Below are 18,232 nucleotides of genomic sequence, written 5' to 3' on the forward strand. Positions count from 1 at the left end.
TGTGATGAAAACACTTTTTGGAGAGTTGATTTCCGATATTAAAGTATTAAATTCTTCATTCAAAAAAAAAAATCTTCATTCTAGCTTTCCATGATATTTCTCACGAAAGAAATGCCACATCTCTCCAGACTCCAGGATGGCAATGATGCTTTGGTGATATTAGCTCACGTTTACTGGCTCTTACACTGTGACAAGCACAAATAAATGATAGCTGTCCTATCATTTAATCTTTACAATAATTCTAGGAAATGGCTCACTCTGTCATTATTTCTGCTTGTAAGAGAAGAAATAGGTACATAAAGATAGTAATTTGCTCACCCTCAGTCAGGGACTAGTGTCACGAAATATTTGCCATCTTCTGATTTGGATCAGGGAAAGTTAACTTAAATAAAGCCTTATCCTTTGGGGAGAACCTGGAGTTCGTGAAAAATAGGAGCCCTTTGACCAGATGAGATCTTTTTTTTTTTCTTGGCACAAACTAGAGCTTGTAGAGCACTGCTTAGCTCTCTCACTGTGTCTGTAAGTTCTTGAAAGAGAAGGATCTCTAAGAGGTGTCTCACCTGACTTCATGGAACATCTCTGGTAGAGCAGATTCCAGACGTGGGAGGAACACGGAGGGATCATCCTCTCCTCTCATGTTGCGACCTTAACTGGACGGTTGATTGTATTTCTTGCTTCTTCTGGTCACTCAGAACTGGAAAGCAGTGGAAGGGAGGCAACCTTCCTCTGGGATGGGAAGGCAGGGCTCCCTCCCTTCCATGCTCTTCTCTTGCATGTTGGCATTTGAATTGCCTTCCTTTTGAAAAGGTTTTGTCACTAGAAATTTGAAAGTCAGTGACTTCAAAGGGTGTTACAGAACAGCTCGTGCAAGGATCAAATAAGAAAAGTGACTTCTCTTTAAAGGACAGGTTGTGGGATCCCTGGGTGGCGCAGCGGTTTGGCTCCTGCCTTTGGCCCAGCGCGTGATCCTGGAGACCCGGGATCAAATCCCACATCGGGCTCCCGGTGCATGGAGCCTGCTTCTCCCTCTGCCTATGTCTCTGCCTCTCTCTCTCTCTCTCTCTCTCTCTCTCTCTCTCTACCTCTCTCTGTGACTATCATAAAAAAAAAAAAAATTTAAAGGACAGGTTGTTAGGCCCTTACTAGTTCTGTGTTTTATTCAGGAGAGAAAGGAGTATGAACTAGATAATAGGCTTCAATGGTAGAACTTGTTAACAATGATGTTGATTACCAAGGAGGATTATGGGTAATTCTTCCCCTGAAATAAACACAAATATATAGTGTCTGTGTATATTTATTTCAAAAGAATGGAGAGAATCACCCATCTAAAATAATTTAGAAGCAACATTAGTCTACAGAAGACTGATTAATTCATTGGCTCTGTTACTCTTACTGTGTAATCTTCAGGAATTTAGAGTACGGCTTACTTCTGTAAAATCGCAAATTTCACTTTATTGTAGTCATGCCAAATTATTGACCAACTATGTTTAGAAATATACTACAGAGCCACCATGTTTGGCAGAAACTCTCTTTTTAAAAAAAGAGAATTTTAATTGTATTCCTACAGAAACATTACTTTCTATACTGAAGACAGTGGAGATGAAGTTGATAGGGCATGGGTAAATACCAACCCAGGACTTGAGTTCTATCCTGATTGCTTTATTTAGTGGCATTGTAATTCACGGAGCATTTATGGAGCTGATGGCTTTATCTGTTTCACAGAATCTTCACAGAATCTGTTTCACAGAGGACATGCCTCTGAGATAGGAAGATTATTTTGTAGACAAGGGGAGGCCCAAAAGTGGACCAATATGCCAAGGACACACAGGCATTGGAGCCAAAACCTGTACTAATGGCAGACTAACTCGGAAGCCTGTTTCCCTGCTCCTAGCTTATGCTGAGAATAAAACTTACTTTTACTTACTTCATAATTATTACTGTTAAGATGAAAAAAAAAGAAAAACTTGTGAGCTAGGAATGTAGCGGGTGGGGGTCAAGCAATTGAGAAATGCACTCTCAATTTTTTTTTTCTGCTTCAAATATTTATTTTGCTTAGAAAGCCCAAATCACTTGCATCTTCAGCATCTCACTGGGATTACTTCTTTCACAATGAGGGCTATTTGATTTCCTGTTTGTCAATTGGATGTGAGGTCATTTATTGAAATAAAAGAATCCCTGCCTCCTTGAGACAGTGGTTTTATAGAACATACTCTCTTTTTATCAATTAAAGAAAATGTAGGATATTCTGATATTAGGAGGGGTGATCATGAGCAGGACTGGTTGGTCAAAGTTGAGGAGTGGTGTTCGTTTCTGCTTTTTGATAGGAATTCTCGTCTGACTTGATTGACTAATGGGCATCGTGCACCCCCATGAAGAAGTATTCTAACAGTTGGAAGGACTCCTCTATTTGTTCCTAGTTCTCTGGAACAGAGCTGGCAAAGCCAGAAACAAAACCCACGTGTCTGCATTCTTTTTTGTCTGCTCTCCCCATCAGACATTCTCCTTTCCAAAGGGAATTGTGGAAGTTGCCTTTCCCAAGTGGAGTACTTATTTTAGGGGCACAGAGGAGCAAAATCCAGGGTCAGTTGGGACTGAGAGAGGCTTGATTTATCTAGCATCAACTGTGACAGAAATCTCTACAGACAGTCAACAGAGTGCCCTGTCTTTGAAAAAGGAATATATTAGATTGAACCATATGAAATTGCTTTTGTTTTGCAATTTCGTATTGTTCAGCCTCATGGTTAGCATAACTTACCTCTTCTTGATAACTGACAATTATGAAAATTGTCACATAATTGCCATTGTCTGTTGGCAGTACTTCACTTTCCTGCCTGATGGCCTGACTGGTTTCATGCTGCTTCAGGTTTTGTATGTGTAAATGCATGTAACAAACTTTACTGTTTTAGCCATTTTATAGTATATAATTCGGTGGCATTTGGCACATTCACCATGCAGTGCAGTCATCACCTCTGTCTAGTTCCAGAACATTTTCATCACCCCAAAAGGAGACCCTATGCCCATTGAAGTCGTTACTTGCCATCACTCCCTTCTCCTCACCCTGGCAAACCACTAATCTATTTTTTTGTCTCTGTGGATTTGCCTGTTCTGGATGTTTCATACAAATGGACTCATAGGGACACCTGGATGGCTCAGTGGTTGAGCGTCTGCCTTTGGCTCAGGTCATGATCCTGGGGTCCTGAGATTGAGTCGTTCATCAGGCTCCCTGAAGGAAGCCTGCTTCTCCCTTCACCTATGTCTCTGCCTCTTCCTCTGTGTCATAAATAAATAAACGAACAAACAGACTCATAAAACATGTGACCTTTTGTGACCAGCTTCTTTAATTCAGCATGATGTTTTCAGGGTTCTTCCATGTTCTGGCAGGTGTCAGTGCTTGCCTCCTTTTCATGGCTGAATGGCATTTTATTGAGTGCATCACATTTTGTTTATGCATCTGCTCCAAGCGTTTTAGGGCTCCTTTCTCAATTCAGACCCTGATAAGGGTCCCTCCCAAAGTCTGTCTGCATCGCTGCCTGTAGCTGTGAAGCTTGATTGACACTTTGGATCTTCTGTGGGATGTGAAATCATCATTTTCTTAAATAGTGGTTCCTTTATTTTTTTATTTTTTTATTTTTATTTTAGAGAGCACACACGTGTGTGAGTGCGGAGGAGAGAGGGGCAGAGGTAGAGAGAGACTCAGGTAGACTCCCTGCTAGACACCTCTTAAAAGTGGTTCTAAATCTTGCCATTCTGTTCATTCACATTTATAGCCCTGTCTTCTTTACTTCCAAACTTTTAAAAGGCATATTTTCTGCTTTTAATTTCACCTCCCGTTTTCTCCCCGATCCCTTGAAATCTGCTCCTTGCCACCACCAGTGTACTATTGAAATGACTCTTGCTTGAGTCATAGCTCACCTTATGATTGCACAAGTGCATGGCTTCCTTTCCATCCTCTGAATATTTGGCACTGCCACCTACATTTTTGACTTTCCTCCTTTGACACCTTCCATGCTGTTGGCTCATGTTTTTCCCATCACACCTGGTCAGCTGCCATTCACATGTCCACTTTGCCATCTCCTCTCCCCCTGTCCCCACATGGTAAATGTCTCCTCACCATCAGAGGCCCATCCTCCAGCCTCAGGGCTCCCTGCTTCCTGCTCTGTGTTCATGTAGTAGTCTCTACAGCTCCCTGTCACACTCAGATGCAGTGTTGTGGCTGTTGCTTATGCTTCTCCCCACACAGGCTGTGAGATGGTGGGAATCCCAGTGCATGGTACGTAGGTTTGAATGAATGAGCGAATGATTAAATGCACACCTCATTTTTAGCCAGGGCCTCAGGATATAGAAATCTTGACTACTCTTTCTACTTTTTCACATGATTTCAGTTACTTCCAGTGTCACAGTTTTGTTACAGAGTTGTGGTTACCAGAAACCTGGTCACCAAATGAGCAAAGTGTGTGCCTCTGTGTGGATAGCATCCAGTGCAAAATGAGGAAGGGTCATATAGCTTCAAGATTAATGGAAATGATACAGAGCATTATTTCCTATAAAACTAATCATCATAATATGAGTTTTCCTATAGAAATAGTCACCTTAAGTAGTTACTTTTGAAACGTCTGATAGATTATTTCCAAAGCCCACACGTATTCCCCCTTGTAAGGACTGCAGATACATTGTACTGTCACCATGGGAACAGTGCTGATTTCTCCCCCTAACCCCCTTCCCAGTTATTTGCAAAATGAGGTTACATTTTTGTTTGTAAAAACTGGACAGGGATTAGATCTCAATAACTGTACTTTATCAACACTTCTTTCTGACAGAGGTTATATTATAGCAAATGCAGTCTACAAAAAATTGGGACTACCATCTAGATTAATTTATGAATAATTGTCTGCAAATTTTTTAAGATTTATTTATTCATGAGACACACACACACACACACATACACACACACAGAGGCACAGACACAGGCAGAAGGAGAAGCAGGCTCCATGCAGGGAGCCCGACGTGGGAATCAGTCCTGGGTCTCCAGGATCACACCCTGGGCTGAAGGCAGCGCTAAACCCCTGAGCCACCCCGGCTGCCCTGCAAATGTTAAATAAGCCTAGATTCACAGATAGGAATGTTTAGAAAGGGAAAACTATTTTTTAAGTAAACTCTACTGCCCAGCATGGGGCTCTAACACATGACCCCAAGATCAAGAGTTGCATGCTCTACCAACTGAACCTGCCAGGTGCCCCAAGGCAACACTTGTTTTTAACTTGTCATATTTTATTTTGGAAAACAGTGTACATTAGCCATTGTAATTTTAATCTGGGCTCGGAGACTTCCAGACAAGTAGGGCTGAGTGAAGCTGATCACAGAATCTTTCTTCTTCAATACCTAATGAAGAGAACACACTTTCCTGATTATTTTTGGGGGGGGGGGGGTAGACTCTAGGAAAATCCAGTAAAGCCAATTGGCTTCATGCTGTAAATATTAAAATTGACAACCAAGAAAAGAAACAAGATTTTGGTTTGACTCTGTTGACGCTGTTCCCAGTAGTAAGAGAAAAGAAAATCCTGATTTTTTTTTTTAAAGAGAGAACACATGAGAAGAAGGGATGAGGGGCAGAAGGAGAGGGAGAATCCCAAGTAGGCCCAATACCCAGCGCAGAGCTCGACATAGGGCTTGATCTCACAACCTCAAGATCATGACCTAAGCCAAAATCAAAAGTTGAATGCTCAACCAACTGAGCCACCCATGTGCCCCCAAATCCTGAGAATTTTTACTCTCCCATCCTTGTGCCAAATCCAGTTTAGGGAAAATGAGATTGAAGAGGTGAATGAATAGCCTGGAGAAAAGTCACAGAAGAATCTTTGAGACTAGAAGCCCTTTTTGACCATCTCAGGATTTTACTAGCAGCAGAAAGAATTGCTGATTGTCATTTTCCATAGCTAATCAGCAGAGTGGCTTAAGTAAAAAGGATGGTGGGGGAGAGTCCTATACATTCACAAGTGAGCAGTCCAGGTGAGTCCTCTACTTCAAGAATGTTCTCAGGGAACCTTGCCCTTTCTTTCTGCTCTGCTGCTACCCTTAGCACATACATGTCATTCTCTTGGTCACCAGGGCTCTTGTACCTCCAGTCATTGTGAAACTTTCCAGGAGGAAGTAGAGGAGGTATGAAGTGGGGAAAGGCAGGAAGGCCTTCTCTTTATATGGGTTTGTCTTTTAATTTGGAGAGGAAAATTCCTATCTCTGTAATAGTGTCGTGTAACCACCTCCAGCCATAAATGAGGCTGCATTCCCTTCTCTGTGAAGGGAAGGCAGCAGAGGAGGTGAGACTAGATGTTGAAAAAGACAGTTTCATAGTATCTGCCTGAGACTGAAGCCTGAGGACATATTCTTGCAGGAATAGAATTACCTTTGTTCCAGAGGGGGCATGAAAAGAAAAATCCATGAAAAAGACCTCCAACAGATTCTGTACATCTCCTTAAAAGCGTTCCCTCCAGCCTTGTCCTCAGCCCTCCAGCTACAGAAATGTGTAGACTATGGTGCTCAGTTTTCCAGTGGTACCTTGGAGATGAAGATTAAAGGTCTCAGATAAACTAGGATGGATATCAGGGAAAATGAATATATCACATGTGAACAAACATAAGGTCTAGGTAGAGCTGCCCATAGTAAGATGAACACTTGAATGCCTCTTGTTCCAAAGGAAGAAAAAAAAAATGGAACATAGGAATCCAAAGAAAGATGAGGAATTCAGGCCATGAGAAAGCAATACCCAAAGTGGAATATTGCTTTGTGTTATATAAAAACTTCAGTGACTTAAATGAAGCAAGTGCTCAAAGGATGATAAATGACACAAGTGGAACAGAAAAAGTGAAGAGTTAAGGAAATAAGGGAAGACCAAAACAGCACCATGTCAAGACTCCTAAATAAATAAGAAACAGAAAGGAGTCAAATGAACATTTCTAAATATCTAAAGGAAAGTCTAGAGCTAGTCATAATAAAGAGGGAAACAAAGATATTGAAGAATTAGAGGAAAGATAATAGCCTTGGAGGACAGAGAGAATCTTAATGAGTATAATTAGCATCCCTGAAGTAAGGAATTCAACAAATGTGACAGAAATGTTAGGAGATACAATAAGGAAATTTCCCCTAAGTGAGGAACCGAGTCTGCATTTAGGAAGGACATAGTAGGTTGTATGGAAGCTCAGTTAGGGAACCCAGAGTGGGTGGTGGCGGAGGCAGTCGTGGTGGTGGAGGGGGAGGATATTGATTCAAAGCAATGGACACCAAAAAATACAGTGGTTATTAATGAAATTCAGGAATATAAGAGAGAATTCTTGAGGTGCCCAGGCAGAAAAAGCATATTCCTTATAAAAAAGTAAAAAAATAAAAACCAATCCACTGCAGCCACATTTAATGGCAGAAAACTGTGCCAACACTGTTCCCAAAGTTCTAAAGCACAGAAAATGTAATCAGAAGTGTCATATCCTGGCAGTTACTACACAGATAAGACAGATGTTTTCAAAAATCATCTGGAAAAATAATCATTGAAGAACTTAGAAGCAGTAGCATCTGTGAGTTCTTCTGGAAAGTAAGCTGCTTGCTGATAAAATCTGGCCATAAATCAAAATTCAGGACTTAGCTAAAGAGAAATTGTGGCAAAAGGGCTAGTACTGGTGTGAGCACTAAATGCAAGTAAATAGACAACTCAGCTAATAGCTCAGGGAGTTACAGATACAGAATAGAATCATGTTTAACCTTTATTTGGAAGTGATTTCAAACTTTGCAAAAATCATAAAAATAGAACATAGAATGGGATCCCTGGGTGGCGCAGCGGTTTGGCGCCTGCCTTTGGCCCAGGGCGCGATCCTGGAGACCCGGGATCAAATCCCACGTCGGGCTCCCGGTGCATGGAGCCTGCTTCTCCCTCTCCCTCTGCCTATGTCTCTGCCTCTCTCTCTCACTGTGTGCCTATCATAAAAAAAAAAAAAAAAAAAAAAAAAATAGAACATAGAATACTTATATACTTGTAAGGTCTTGTTTTTACCTAACCACAGTGCAGTTACCAAAATCAGGAAGTTTTAACACTATTATCTAATATACAAACCATATTCCTATGTAGGCCATTGTCCCAATAAATGTCCTTTATAGTTCTCTCCTCATCCCCATTTGGTTCAGGATCCAACCCAGGATCATGCATTTCATTCACTGACTCCAGTCTCTCTTGTTTTCTTTATCTGAAATGTTTCTGCCTTTCTTTGTCTCTTATGACTTTTTTTTTAATTAAAGAACAAGACGATGTATAAAATACTTAATTTGGGGTTTGTGTGAGTTTAATCATAATAGTTATGCATTTTTAGCAGGTATATAATTGATGTATCCTTCCAAGAGGCGTGTGATGTTGCTTTATCCCATTTATTGATGATGTTAATTTTAGTAACTGAGTTTAAAACATTTGCAAAGTAAAAAAAAAAAAAAGGAAAAAGAGAAACATAAACAAATATACAGAGAGAATATGACTAACAAATTGAGGTAACAGAGTGGAAAGAAAGTGGAAGAAAACAACAAAGAATAAAATTCAGAGACTAAGTTGACACATATATGCACTATATAAAGAACCACTTCACGTGTATTGGCCTCACTGTCCCAGTCCCTCGCCCTATGGCCACACAATCAACAACATTCTTGACAACCATCATATCTATTTATTTATCTATTTTGTGGTTACAACAGATTTTCAGGATACGAGGTTTAACATACAGAAGTCAAATCACATTTTTATATATCAGCAGTGAACAAGTGGAATTTGAAATTGAAAACATACCATTTACATAAACACCCCCCCCCCCCAAAGAAATACTTAGATAAAAAACAAAATATGTACAGCATTTGAGGAAAAAACTTAAAGAACTGTGATGAGCAAAATCAAGGAAGAACTAAATAAATGGAGAGATATGCCATGTACATGGATAGAAAGACTCAATATTGTCAAGATGTTGGCTCTTCCGAACATGATCTATAAATTTTACACAATCCCAATCAAAATTCCCGGCAAATTATTTTATAGATATTGAGAAACTGATTCTGTAGTTTATATGAAGAGGTGAAACACCCCCAAAGAACCAACTCGATATTGAAGAAGAGCAACAAAGTTGAAGGATTGACACTACCTGACTTCAAGACTTAGAATAAAGCAATGGTAATCAAAACAGTGTGGAATTGAGAAAATAATAGACAAATGGAGCAATGGAACGGAGGGCTCAGAAATCAACTCCTATAAATATAAGCAACCAATCTTTGACAAAAGAGGAAAGACAATACAATGGAGCAAAGATTATTTTTTCAAGAGATGGTGCTGTAACTAATGGACATCCACATGTAAAAAAGCAAATCAAGACACAAATGTTACATCTTTTGTGAAAATTAGGTATAAATGGATCATAGACCTAAATGTAAAATGTGCAACTATAAAACTCTTAGGAAATAAAGTCAGGGCAGGGATCCCTGGGTGGCTCAGCGGTGTAGCACCTGCCTTTGGCCCAGGGCGTGATCCTGGAATCCTGGGATCGAGTCCCACATCAGGCTCCCTGCCTGGAGCCTGCTTCTCCCTCTGCCTGTGTCTCTGCCTCTCTCTCTCTCTCTCTCTCTCTCTCTCTCTGTGTGTCTTTCATGAATAAATAAGTAAATAAATAAATAAAATCTTTAAAAAAAAAAAAGTCAGGGAAAACCTAAATGACCATGAGCACAGTGGTAACTTTTAGGTACAAGACCACCAAAAGCTTGGTCCACAAAAAAGAATCAATAAGCTGAACTGTATTAAAGTTAAAAACTTTTGCTCTATGAAAGACAATGTGAAAAGAGAATGAGAAGACAAGCCACAGACTTTGAAAAAGTATTTATAAAGAATACATCTGATGAAGGACTATTCCTCAAAATATACAAAGAACTCTTAAAGCTTAACAATAAGAAAATGAATAACCCAATTACAAAATGTACAAAAGTCCTAAATAGACACCTCACCAAAGAAGACATGTAGATGGAAATTAGCATATGCAAAGTTGCTGAACATCATGTCATTAGGGAATTGTGAATTATTTTTTTTTTAAGATTTTATTTATTCATGGGAGGCACAGAGAGAGAGGCAGAGACACAGGCAGAAGGAGAAGCAGGCTCCATGCAGGGAATCTGATGTGGGACTCGATCCTGGGACTCTAGGATCACACCCTGGGCCAAAGGCAGGTGCTCAACCGCTGAGTCACCCAGGTGTCCCAGGAATTGTGAATTAACAATGAGATAATATGATACAACTATAAGGATGGCCAAACTCTCAAACCTTTGGCATTACAAATGCCAAAAAAAATTGAAATTGTGGAGGAACAGTAACTCTCATTCATTGCTAGTGGCAGTGCAAAATGGTACAGCTTGCTTTGGGAGACAGTTCAGCAGTTTCTAATAAAGTAAACATACTCTTACCATAAGATCCAGGAGTTGTGCTCCTTGGTATCTACCCAAATTCACTAAAAACTTAAATCCACACAAAAGCTTGTGCATAGGTATTTATGGCAGATTTATTCACAGTTGCCAAAACTTGGAAACAACCAAGATGTCCCTCAGTAGGTGAGTGAATAAATAAACTGTGGTCATCCAGATGATGGAATGTTACTCAGCCTATCACACCATGAAGCTGTGAGGAGGAACATAGGAACATTAAATACATATTACTAAGTGAAAGAAGCTGATTTGAAAAGGCTACATACTGTATGGTTCCAAAGATAAGACATTCTGGAAAAGGGAGAAATATGGAGACAAAAAGATAGTGGTTGTGGGAGGGGTAAAGGGGGAAAGGAATGATGAATAGGTAGACTACCAAGGATTTTTAGTGCAGTGACACTATTTTGGTCATACTGCAATGGTGGATACATGTCTTTATACATTCATCAAAACTCACAGAATGTACACCATCAAGAGGGAACCTAATGTAAACTGTGAACTTTGATAATGATGCGTAAGTATAGGTTTAGATTTTGTAACAAATGTTACTACTGTGGTGTGGGATGTTAATAGTGTGGGAAGTTGTGCATGTGTGGGGACAGGGAGTGTCTGGGAAATATCTATACTTTCTGTTTACTTTTGCTGTGAACTTAAAACTCTCTAAAACATAAAATTTGGGCAGCTCCGGTGGCTCAGCGGTTTAGTACTGCCTTTAGCCCGGGGCGTTATCCTGGAGACCCGATCAAGTCCCACATTGGGATTGGGATCCCTGCATGGAGCTTGCTTCTCCCTCTGCTTGTGTGTCTGCCCCCCTCTCTGTCTCTCTCATGAATAAATAAAAAATCTTTAAAAAAAAATAAATAAAATTTATTCAAAAAATTTTTACCCATGATAACATTAATATACGTGAATTAACACTGATTAAGAGAGTGTTGGTAGAGGTTGGCAGAATGAATATTTTTAAATGATGATCTAACTACATGCTATTTGTTAGAGACACAGCTTAGATTCAAAGACACAAATGGGTTCAAAGTAAAAGGAATGGAATAGATATTCCCTGCCAATAGTAACCAAAAGCAAGTTGGAGTGACTATGCTAATATCAGACCAAATAGGCTTTTAAGACAAAAATTGTTACTAGAGACAGACATTTCATAATGTTAAAACATTTAAGAAAATGTAACAATTATAAACATATATGCACCAAATAATAGAGCCCCAAAATATGCAAAGCAAAAATTGTTAGAATTAAAGGAAGAAATAGACAATTCCACAGTAATAGTTCGAGACTTCAATACCCTATTTCACTAATAGAACAACTAGAGAGAAGATCAACAGGAAACAAAGACTTGGACACTATGAATCAGCTAGACCTAACAGTCATCTAGAGCACTCCACCCAACAGGAACAGAATATGCATTCTTCTCAGGTGCACGTGGAACATTGTCCAAGATAGACCATAGAATAGTCTCAAAGGATTGAAATCAGGTGAAGTATATTTTCTGACCACAGTAGATTAAAACTAAATTGTGACACAAGCATCTCAAGTGTTTTTGTTTTTGTTTTTTTAAGATTTTATTTATTCATGACAAAGGCAGAGACATAGAGGGAGAAGCGGGCTCCCTGTGGGGAGCCTGATGCGGAACTCAATCTCAGGACCTTGGGATCATGCCCTGAGCTGAAGGCAGACACTCAACCACTGAGCCACCAAGGCGTCCCAAGTATCTCAAGTGTTCTAATTTACATTTCCCTGTTGACTAATGATGTTGAGCATCTTTTCATGTGCTTATTGGACTTTTATATCTCTTCTTTGGTCAAGCATCTGTTCAGATCTTTTGGCCCATTAAAAAAAAATTTTATTTATTCTAGGTGGGAAGGGGCAGAGGAAGTGGGAGAGAGAGAGTTCCAAGCAGGCTCCACACTGAGTGTGGAGCCTGACAACGGGGCTGTATCCCAGAACCCTGAGATCATGACTTAAGCTGAAACCAAGAGTCAGACAGATTCTCAATTGCCTATGCCACCCAGCTGTCCCTCTTTTGCCCATTTTTAAATTTGGTTGTTTGCATATTATTGAGTTGTGAGTGTTCTTAAGTTCCGGATACAAGTCCTTTATTACATTGTATTTTGCAAGTGTTTTCTCTCAGTCTGTGGCTTGTCTTTATACTCTTAACAGTATCTTTTGAAGACCAGTTTTATTTTTTTAAGAAGACTTTATTAACACCTTAGTGGTTAATCACCTGACTGTGACTAAGTTTCTTTTAATTTCATTCATTCATTCATTCATTCATTCATAGAGACACAGAGAGAGGCATAGGCACAGGCAGAGGGAGAAGCAGGCTCCATGCAGAGAGCCTGACGTGGGACTCGATCCAGGGTCTTCAGGATCACGCCCTGGGCTGCAGGCGGCGCCAAACCGCTGCGCCACCGGGGCTGCCCTGAATACCAGTTTTAAATCAAGCCCACTGACAGGGTTTAGAAACAATACTCCAATCTCAGTGAGTACACTTAGCACCTAGATTTTGTTTTTTAAAGATTTTTACTTTATTCATTCATGAGAGACACAGATAGAGGCAGAGCCTCAGGCAGAGGGGGAAGCACGCTCCCTGTAGCAAGTCTGATGCAGGACTCGATCCCAGGACTCCAGGATCACAACCTGAGCCAAAGGCAGACAGATGTTCAACCACTGAGCCACCCAGGCGTCCTTAGATTTTGATTTTAATTGTACTTCTTCACTTCAAAGATTCTTAGATAAATGGTTGATTCCAAGATTGGGACAGAGAGAGTACAAGATGATCCTGGAATATCCTATATACCAGAAAGCAAGGAAGTGCTTAAAGAATACTAGAGATTAGTCAAAAGCACATCATAATTTTGTTGAAGGGGCTTCCACTGACCAAATCTCAGATAATTTGAACATCAAAAGAAATATTGATAGTAATGGAGTATAGTCTATTCAGTAACATAAGAAACCATGATCTATCATAGAAACACAAAAAATGGAGGAAAAACAAAGGCCCTTTCTTAGGGGGAAATGACAACTAGTAAATAGGTGAAATGATGGAATTAGAAAATCACTATTGGGTAACCATGGGTAGTCTTTATTTAGGGAAGAATCATCAATTGGTGCTAAAAGAAATGGATTGAAATTTTGCTGAGGAGAAGGATGCTTACACATTTTCAAAGTATCTCTTCACAAAATACTTATTAATTACAAAGAAAAAAGTAATACCTTTATGGTGAAGAAACATGGAAGATGCTTCCTCAACCAAGAGATCAAAGTTACCCTCACTGGAAGACAACATTGTTTGCTTCTTGATCCCTATTGAGAAGGACACAGGATTTGTTCTGTGGCGTTCCGGCCAAAAAGTGCATGGTCTGACTCCTCTCAAATGGAAACATCAGGTGAATCCAAATTGACGTTGTGTTGGCTTGTGTCCCTCAAAAATGTCAAGGTCACAAAAGATAAGGAAAGAACGAGGAATCAGAATCAAGAAATAGAACTACCAAATGAACTTGTCAACCTGGATTTGGTCCTTGAGCAAGAGAAGGAAGAAACATTGTCTCCTGTAAAGAAAACTATACCATAAGTACTCCAAACCTCTGTTCCGTGGAAATTCAGGCACAATGCACCCTCCAAGAAAGAGGGAGAATCTCTGCATACGTGTTCTTTAGTGTGTTGAGTTATTTTTCACATGTTGATTAATAATTTGTATTTTCTCTGTTGTAAATTGTCTGTCTTTATCCATTTATCTTAATTGTAGGTACGTCTCAGTACCTACTTTTAATTATAAAACAACTTCCTTGGTTAAAAAATATAAACTGTATAAAAGGATGTAAAGGAAAAAAAAAGAAAGCCCCTCTCATCTCCACATCCCACTCTCCAGATGTTCTCCCTCTTATTTTAGTTTTTAAAGTTTGTCTCCCACCCTTTTTCCTTTCTTTCACTCTTTAAAAATTTCTAAATTTTTTTTTAAAGATTGTATTTATTATTCATGAGAAAGACACAGAGAGAGAGAGAGGCAGGCTCCATGTAGGGAGTCTGATGCGGGACTTGATCCCGGGACTCCAGGATCACGCCCTGGGTCGAAGGCAGGCGCTAAACCGCTGAGCCACCTAGGGATCCCCTAAATATTTTTAATGAATTTTCATACAGCAAAAGCATACATCTTTAATGGACTAGTAAAGCAGAATTTACATTGGAAAAACTGAGTGTTTAACCTTGATAGATTTTGTGATAAACGTAATTTTATGTTCAAAACATGTTTATGTATATTTAAGAACTTTGCTGTGAAGACCTCATATCAAAGCATATATATAACATAAGAGATACAAAATCAGAAATCAGACCATAGCTATATACAGTGAGCTAATAACTTCAATTCTGGGCTGTTGGAAACCATTCCAGTCTTTGGATTATCCTTTGATTTTGGGGGGAAAACCCCACAAAGGAGTATTTTCACCCCTCAGTTTTATTTCAATTTCAATATAAAGTTGGTATTTTAGATCATAAACATTGCGTGGTCAGACCTGGAGGATAGGGGTAAGTCTTCTCTCACAGGATTAACTAACTGAATCCTTTGTTTTTTATCCTTCATAGAAAATAGGATTTTAGGACTAAATGGCCACTAGAAATTCTCTTCTAATCTCCTTGTTTTGTAGGTGAGAAACCAATGCCTGGAACATGGAAGGCATGAAATGAGGCCAATGCAGGATAAACAGCCTGTTCCTAGCCTCCCATGAGTTAGTAACACTTGATCTCTGTGATTTCAGTGAAGGAGCCAGAATGTTATCAGTGAAGCTTTCGCTCATTTAAGAAATGAATGAAACATTTATCAAATGTTGAAGATACGGCATGTACTTAGGAAGGGGAGTCATTCGGGTCATAAACGTTTGTAAATTAACAACTGTGCATAATGTAGTAACCACTGCTCTTTTTTTATTGCTAGTGAGGAAGACCTATTGTTTTAGCTGTCCTGGAGCGTGGAAATGTGGCATGTGAGATGAGAAATAGACCTCTCTGTGGACTTTTGTAATGAACTGAACTTTTTTGTGTGTGTTTTTTTCCAGCTAGAAGAAGAGAGATCTGTGCTCAATAATCAGTTGTTAGAAATGAAAAAGAGGTAGGCTTTCTTTTTTGTGTTTATTGTTGTGTGTGTGTGTATGTAATTAGGAAAATATCAGAATGTAATGTGTACAGTGACTTGTAGAAAACATGCCAGCTGCTTATATTCAGAAAATTAGATTGTGATAGTTTGGTTCTCATCATTGATAAATGATAAAAATGTATTTGCAAAAGTTATAGTATTAGTTACCAAGACAAAGAATAGGTTACTTTTAAAGCCTCATTTAGTTGCATTTATTCAGAAGTGTTCTAAGATCAGATCATCTCATTATACTGCTGTTACCTCCTCATTTTCAGGAACTAAAACATCTTTAGTTTTACATACAGTAATTGGTCTGCACATAAATACTGATTGCGTTATACAAAAAGCTTAACTTTTCTATCATTATGTGTTAGCATCAATTTGAATATTTCTGTTTTTCTAAAAAAGAGCTTTATTATTTGTTCTTTCATGATAATCAAATGATATTTGAATGGAAACCTTCCAGAACTTTTGAGTAATGATAAACTGACCCAGAGAAATAACTGTTGAGAAGCCTGATGCTTCTGTATCCTGACAGTCTTTGTGTGCTCTTTTATTTTTTATTTTTAAAAATTTTATTTATCTATTTATAGAGACACAGAGAGAGGGGCAGAGGCACAGGCAGAGGGAGAAGCAGGCTGCATGCAGGGAGCCTGATGTGGGACTCGATCCAGGGTCCCCAGGATCAAGCCCCAGGCTGCAGGCGGCACTAAACCGCTGCGCCACCGGGGCTGCCCTGTGTGCTCTTTTAAAAGAACTTGCAGTTTGTGTCTAGAGAAGTTCTGTGCTTTATGCTGCATGCCAAGCAGATGTGGTGTGTACTCTTACTGAGAACTCTTGCCTGTGTGGTTCTGAGTAGATGGGCATCACAACGGGCACATACTTTTTTTTTTTTTTTTAATGAAAGCAAAGCCAAGAGTTATTCTAAAAATAACTCTTTAAGAATAGCTTAATCAAGAATTTGTCCATGCTCTTGCAGAGTGTTTTATTATTTCTTGTCAGGAAGGAGGAAGTTTCTCACTGACCACTGACACATGTATTTTACTCTGGCAGTGTTTCCTCCTGCCAGCAGGGCGGTTGCTTAGTTGCTGAGGGCTTTATTCAGCCCACAGAGATACGGGATCCAGAGGCTACATCCTAAGAGACGCTAGGCCTCAGTCCAGGGGTGCCTTTCCTCCTTTCTTTTTTAAATTATCAAATACTTAGAGTCATTCTTCTGTAAAATTTTGCACCAGAATACACACATGTTCCCCCAGCATCCCCACCCCAAGACAGCCAAGTGTTCTTCCATGAGCTGTGGGGACTGCTCTGCCATGCATGCCTTCCCCCAGCACCTGTATACTGTCAGCCCCAGCTCTGCCTGGGTGGGGCTCGGAATATTTGATTTCACACAGATAAGGCTCTGTTTCTTTAAAGAGAGCCTCCCCATGCAATTATCAAGGGTGTGTGAAAAAATTAATAGGGCTTATTCCTGTGACATTTTAGCAAGAGAGCATATGAAAATGGGCTGGTTTAAGTAAGCAAGTACTGGCATTATCCCTTGGTATTCGTAATTCACAAACACAATCTCAAAACAGCCCAGTGAAATAAATGGTGGGGCTTGCATTTACAAATGATGAAACTGAAGCCCAAAATGTTAGGCAGCTTAGCCAAGAACTCAGAGGCAGGCATAAGATGCAGATTTTTTTCTCACTGTACATTTATTTATTTATTGTTACTTTTATTATTGTTTTTTAGAATACAACTTCTGTGCTTCATTAGTCTTTACTATGTGACTTTAGATTACATGCCTTTGAAAATGTGAACCAGGCATGGGATTTTTTTTTCATGGCTTAGGGAGATAGAACAAGTTTGAGTGCTTGTTAAAGCCGCTTCTTACCAGCTTTGCTCCCATTTTAAGTCCTGGATGAATTTAGGAGACTGTCTCCTGAAAATTACCCTTTTTATCAATGAATGCAGATTTTAAAGATGGTTATTTTTTTCTGAAAGTGAAAATTTTAAAGACCTAGCCTCTCTTATTTAGCACTGCTCTTTTGTCAAATTAATCCTCACGGAAAATGATGTCTAAATCTGAATGCAAATATTTTTTAGCTAATAATTGGGCCCTTAAATGCTCTCTAAAAGTCAGTTTGATAGCAGATTCATATGTAGGTCTGTGTCTTGTAATAGTTAAGTAAATTTAGCATGGAGTACTAAAAAGAATTTGATATTCCCTTAATTTAAAAGTCTGGAAAGTACTTAAATCATAAAAGTATATGCAACATAGTTGTTCATGCAAGAACTGAGATCTTTGTCAAGAGTTTGATTTAGAAGTGATCATTGAACCTACATAGTCAAGACAGTATCTAATGTGTCATTCAAATGGTCATTATATTGAAATGCAGAACTTAGCCCTGACCTGTCAGCATAAACTACTTACTATTTGGGAGTAACATTGTCCTGTATTTGCCATTGCTTTTCTTGTATCTGAACATTGAATTGCAAGTGACATATAGTAAAGGTTTTTCTCCTAATGAAAAATGTAATCATTATTTCGGAAACTAATTCCAAGTTAGGCAGACCTCTTTTCAAAACAGACTCCAGGGTAGCTGACAGAGCAGAGCCACCCTT

General features: G+C 39.3%; 1 protein-coding gene across 15 annotated transcripts in view; it reads left to right on the top strand.

Moving 5' to 3' along the window:
- The window catches only part of CLIP1 (CAP-Gly domain containing linker protein 1), a 123,546-nt gene that overhangs the window by 96,674 nt on the left and 8,640 nt on the right, over positions 1 to 18,232 (top strand). For all 15 annotated transcript variants that reach the window (XR_013366470.1, XM_077875445.1, XM_077875452.1 and 12 more), the window contains one exon: positions 15,546 to 15,598. Coding sequence is in view for 14 of the 15 variants with exons in the window: in XM_077875445.1 (XP_077731571.1) it covers positions 15,546 to 15,598 (53 nt within the window). In the remaining variant the exon portion in view is untranslated. The remainder of the gene's footprint in view (positions 1 to 15,545; positions 15,599 to 18,232) is intronic.

This window comes from Canis aureus, chromosome 27 (assembly GCF_053574225.1).
Source record: "Canis aureus isolate CA01 chromosome 27, VMU_Caureus_v.1.0, whole genome shotgun sequence".
Lineage (NCBI taxonomy): Eukaryota > Metazoa > Chordata > Mammalia > Carnivora > Canidae > Canis > Canis aureus.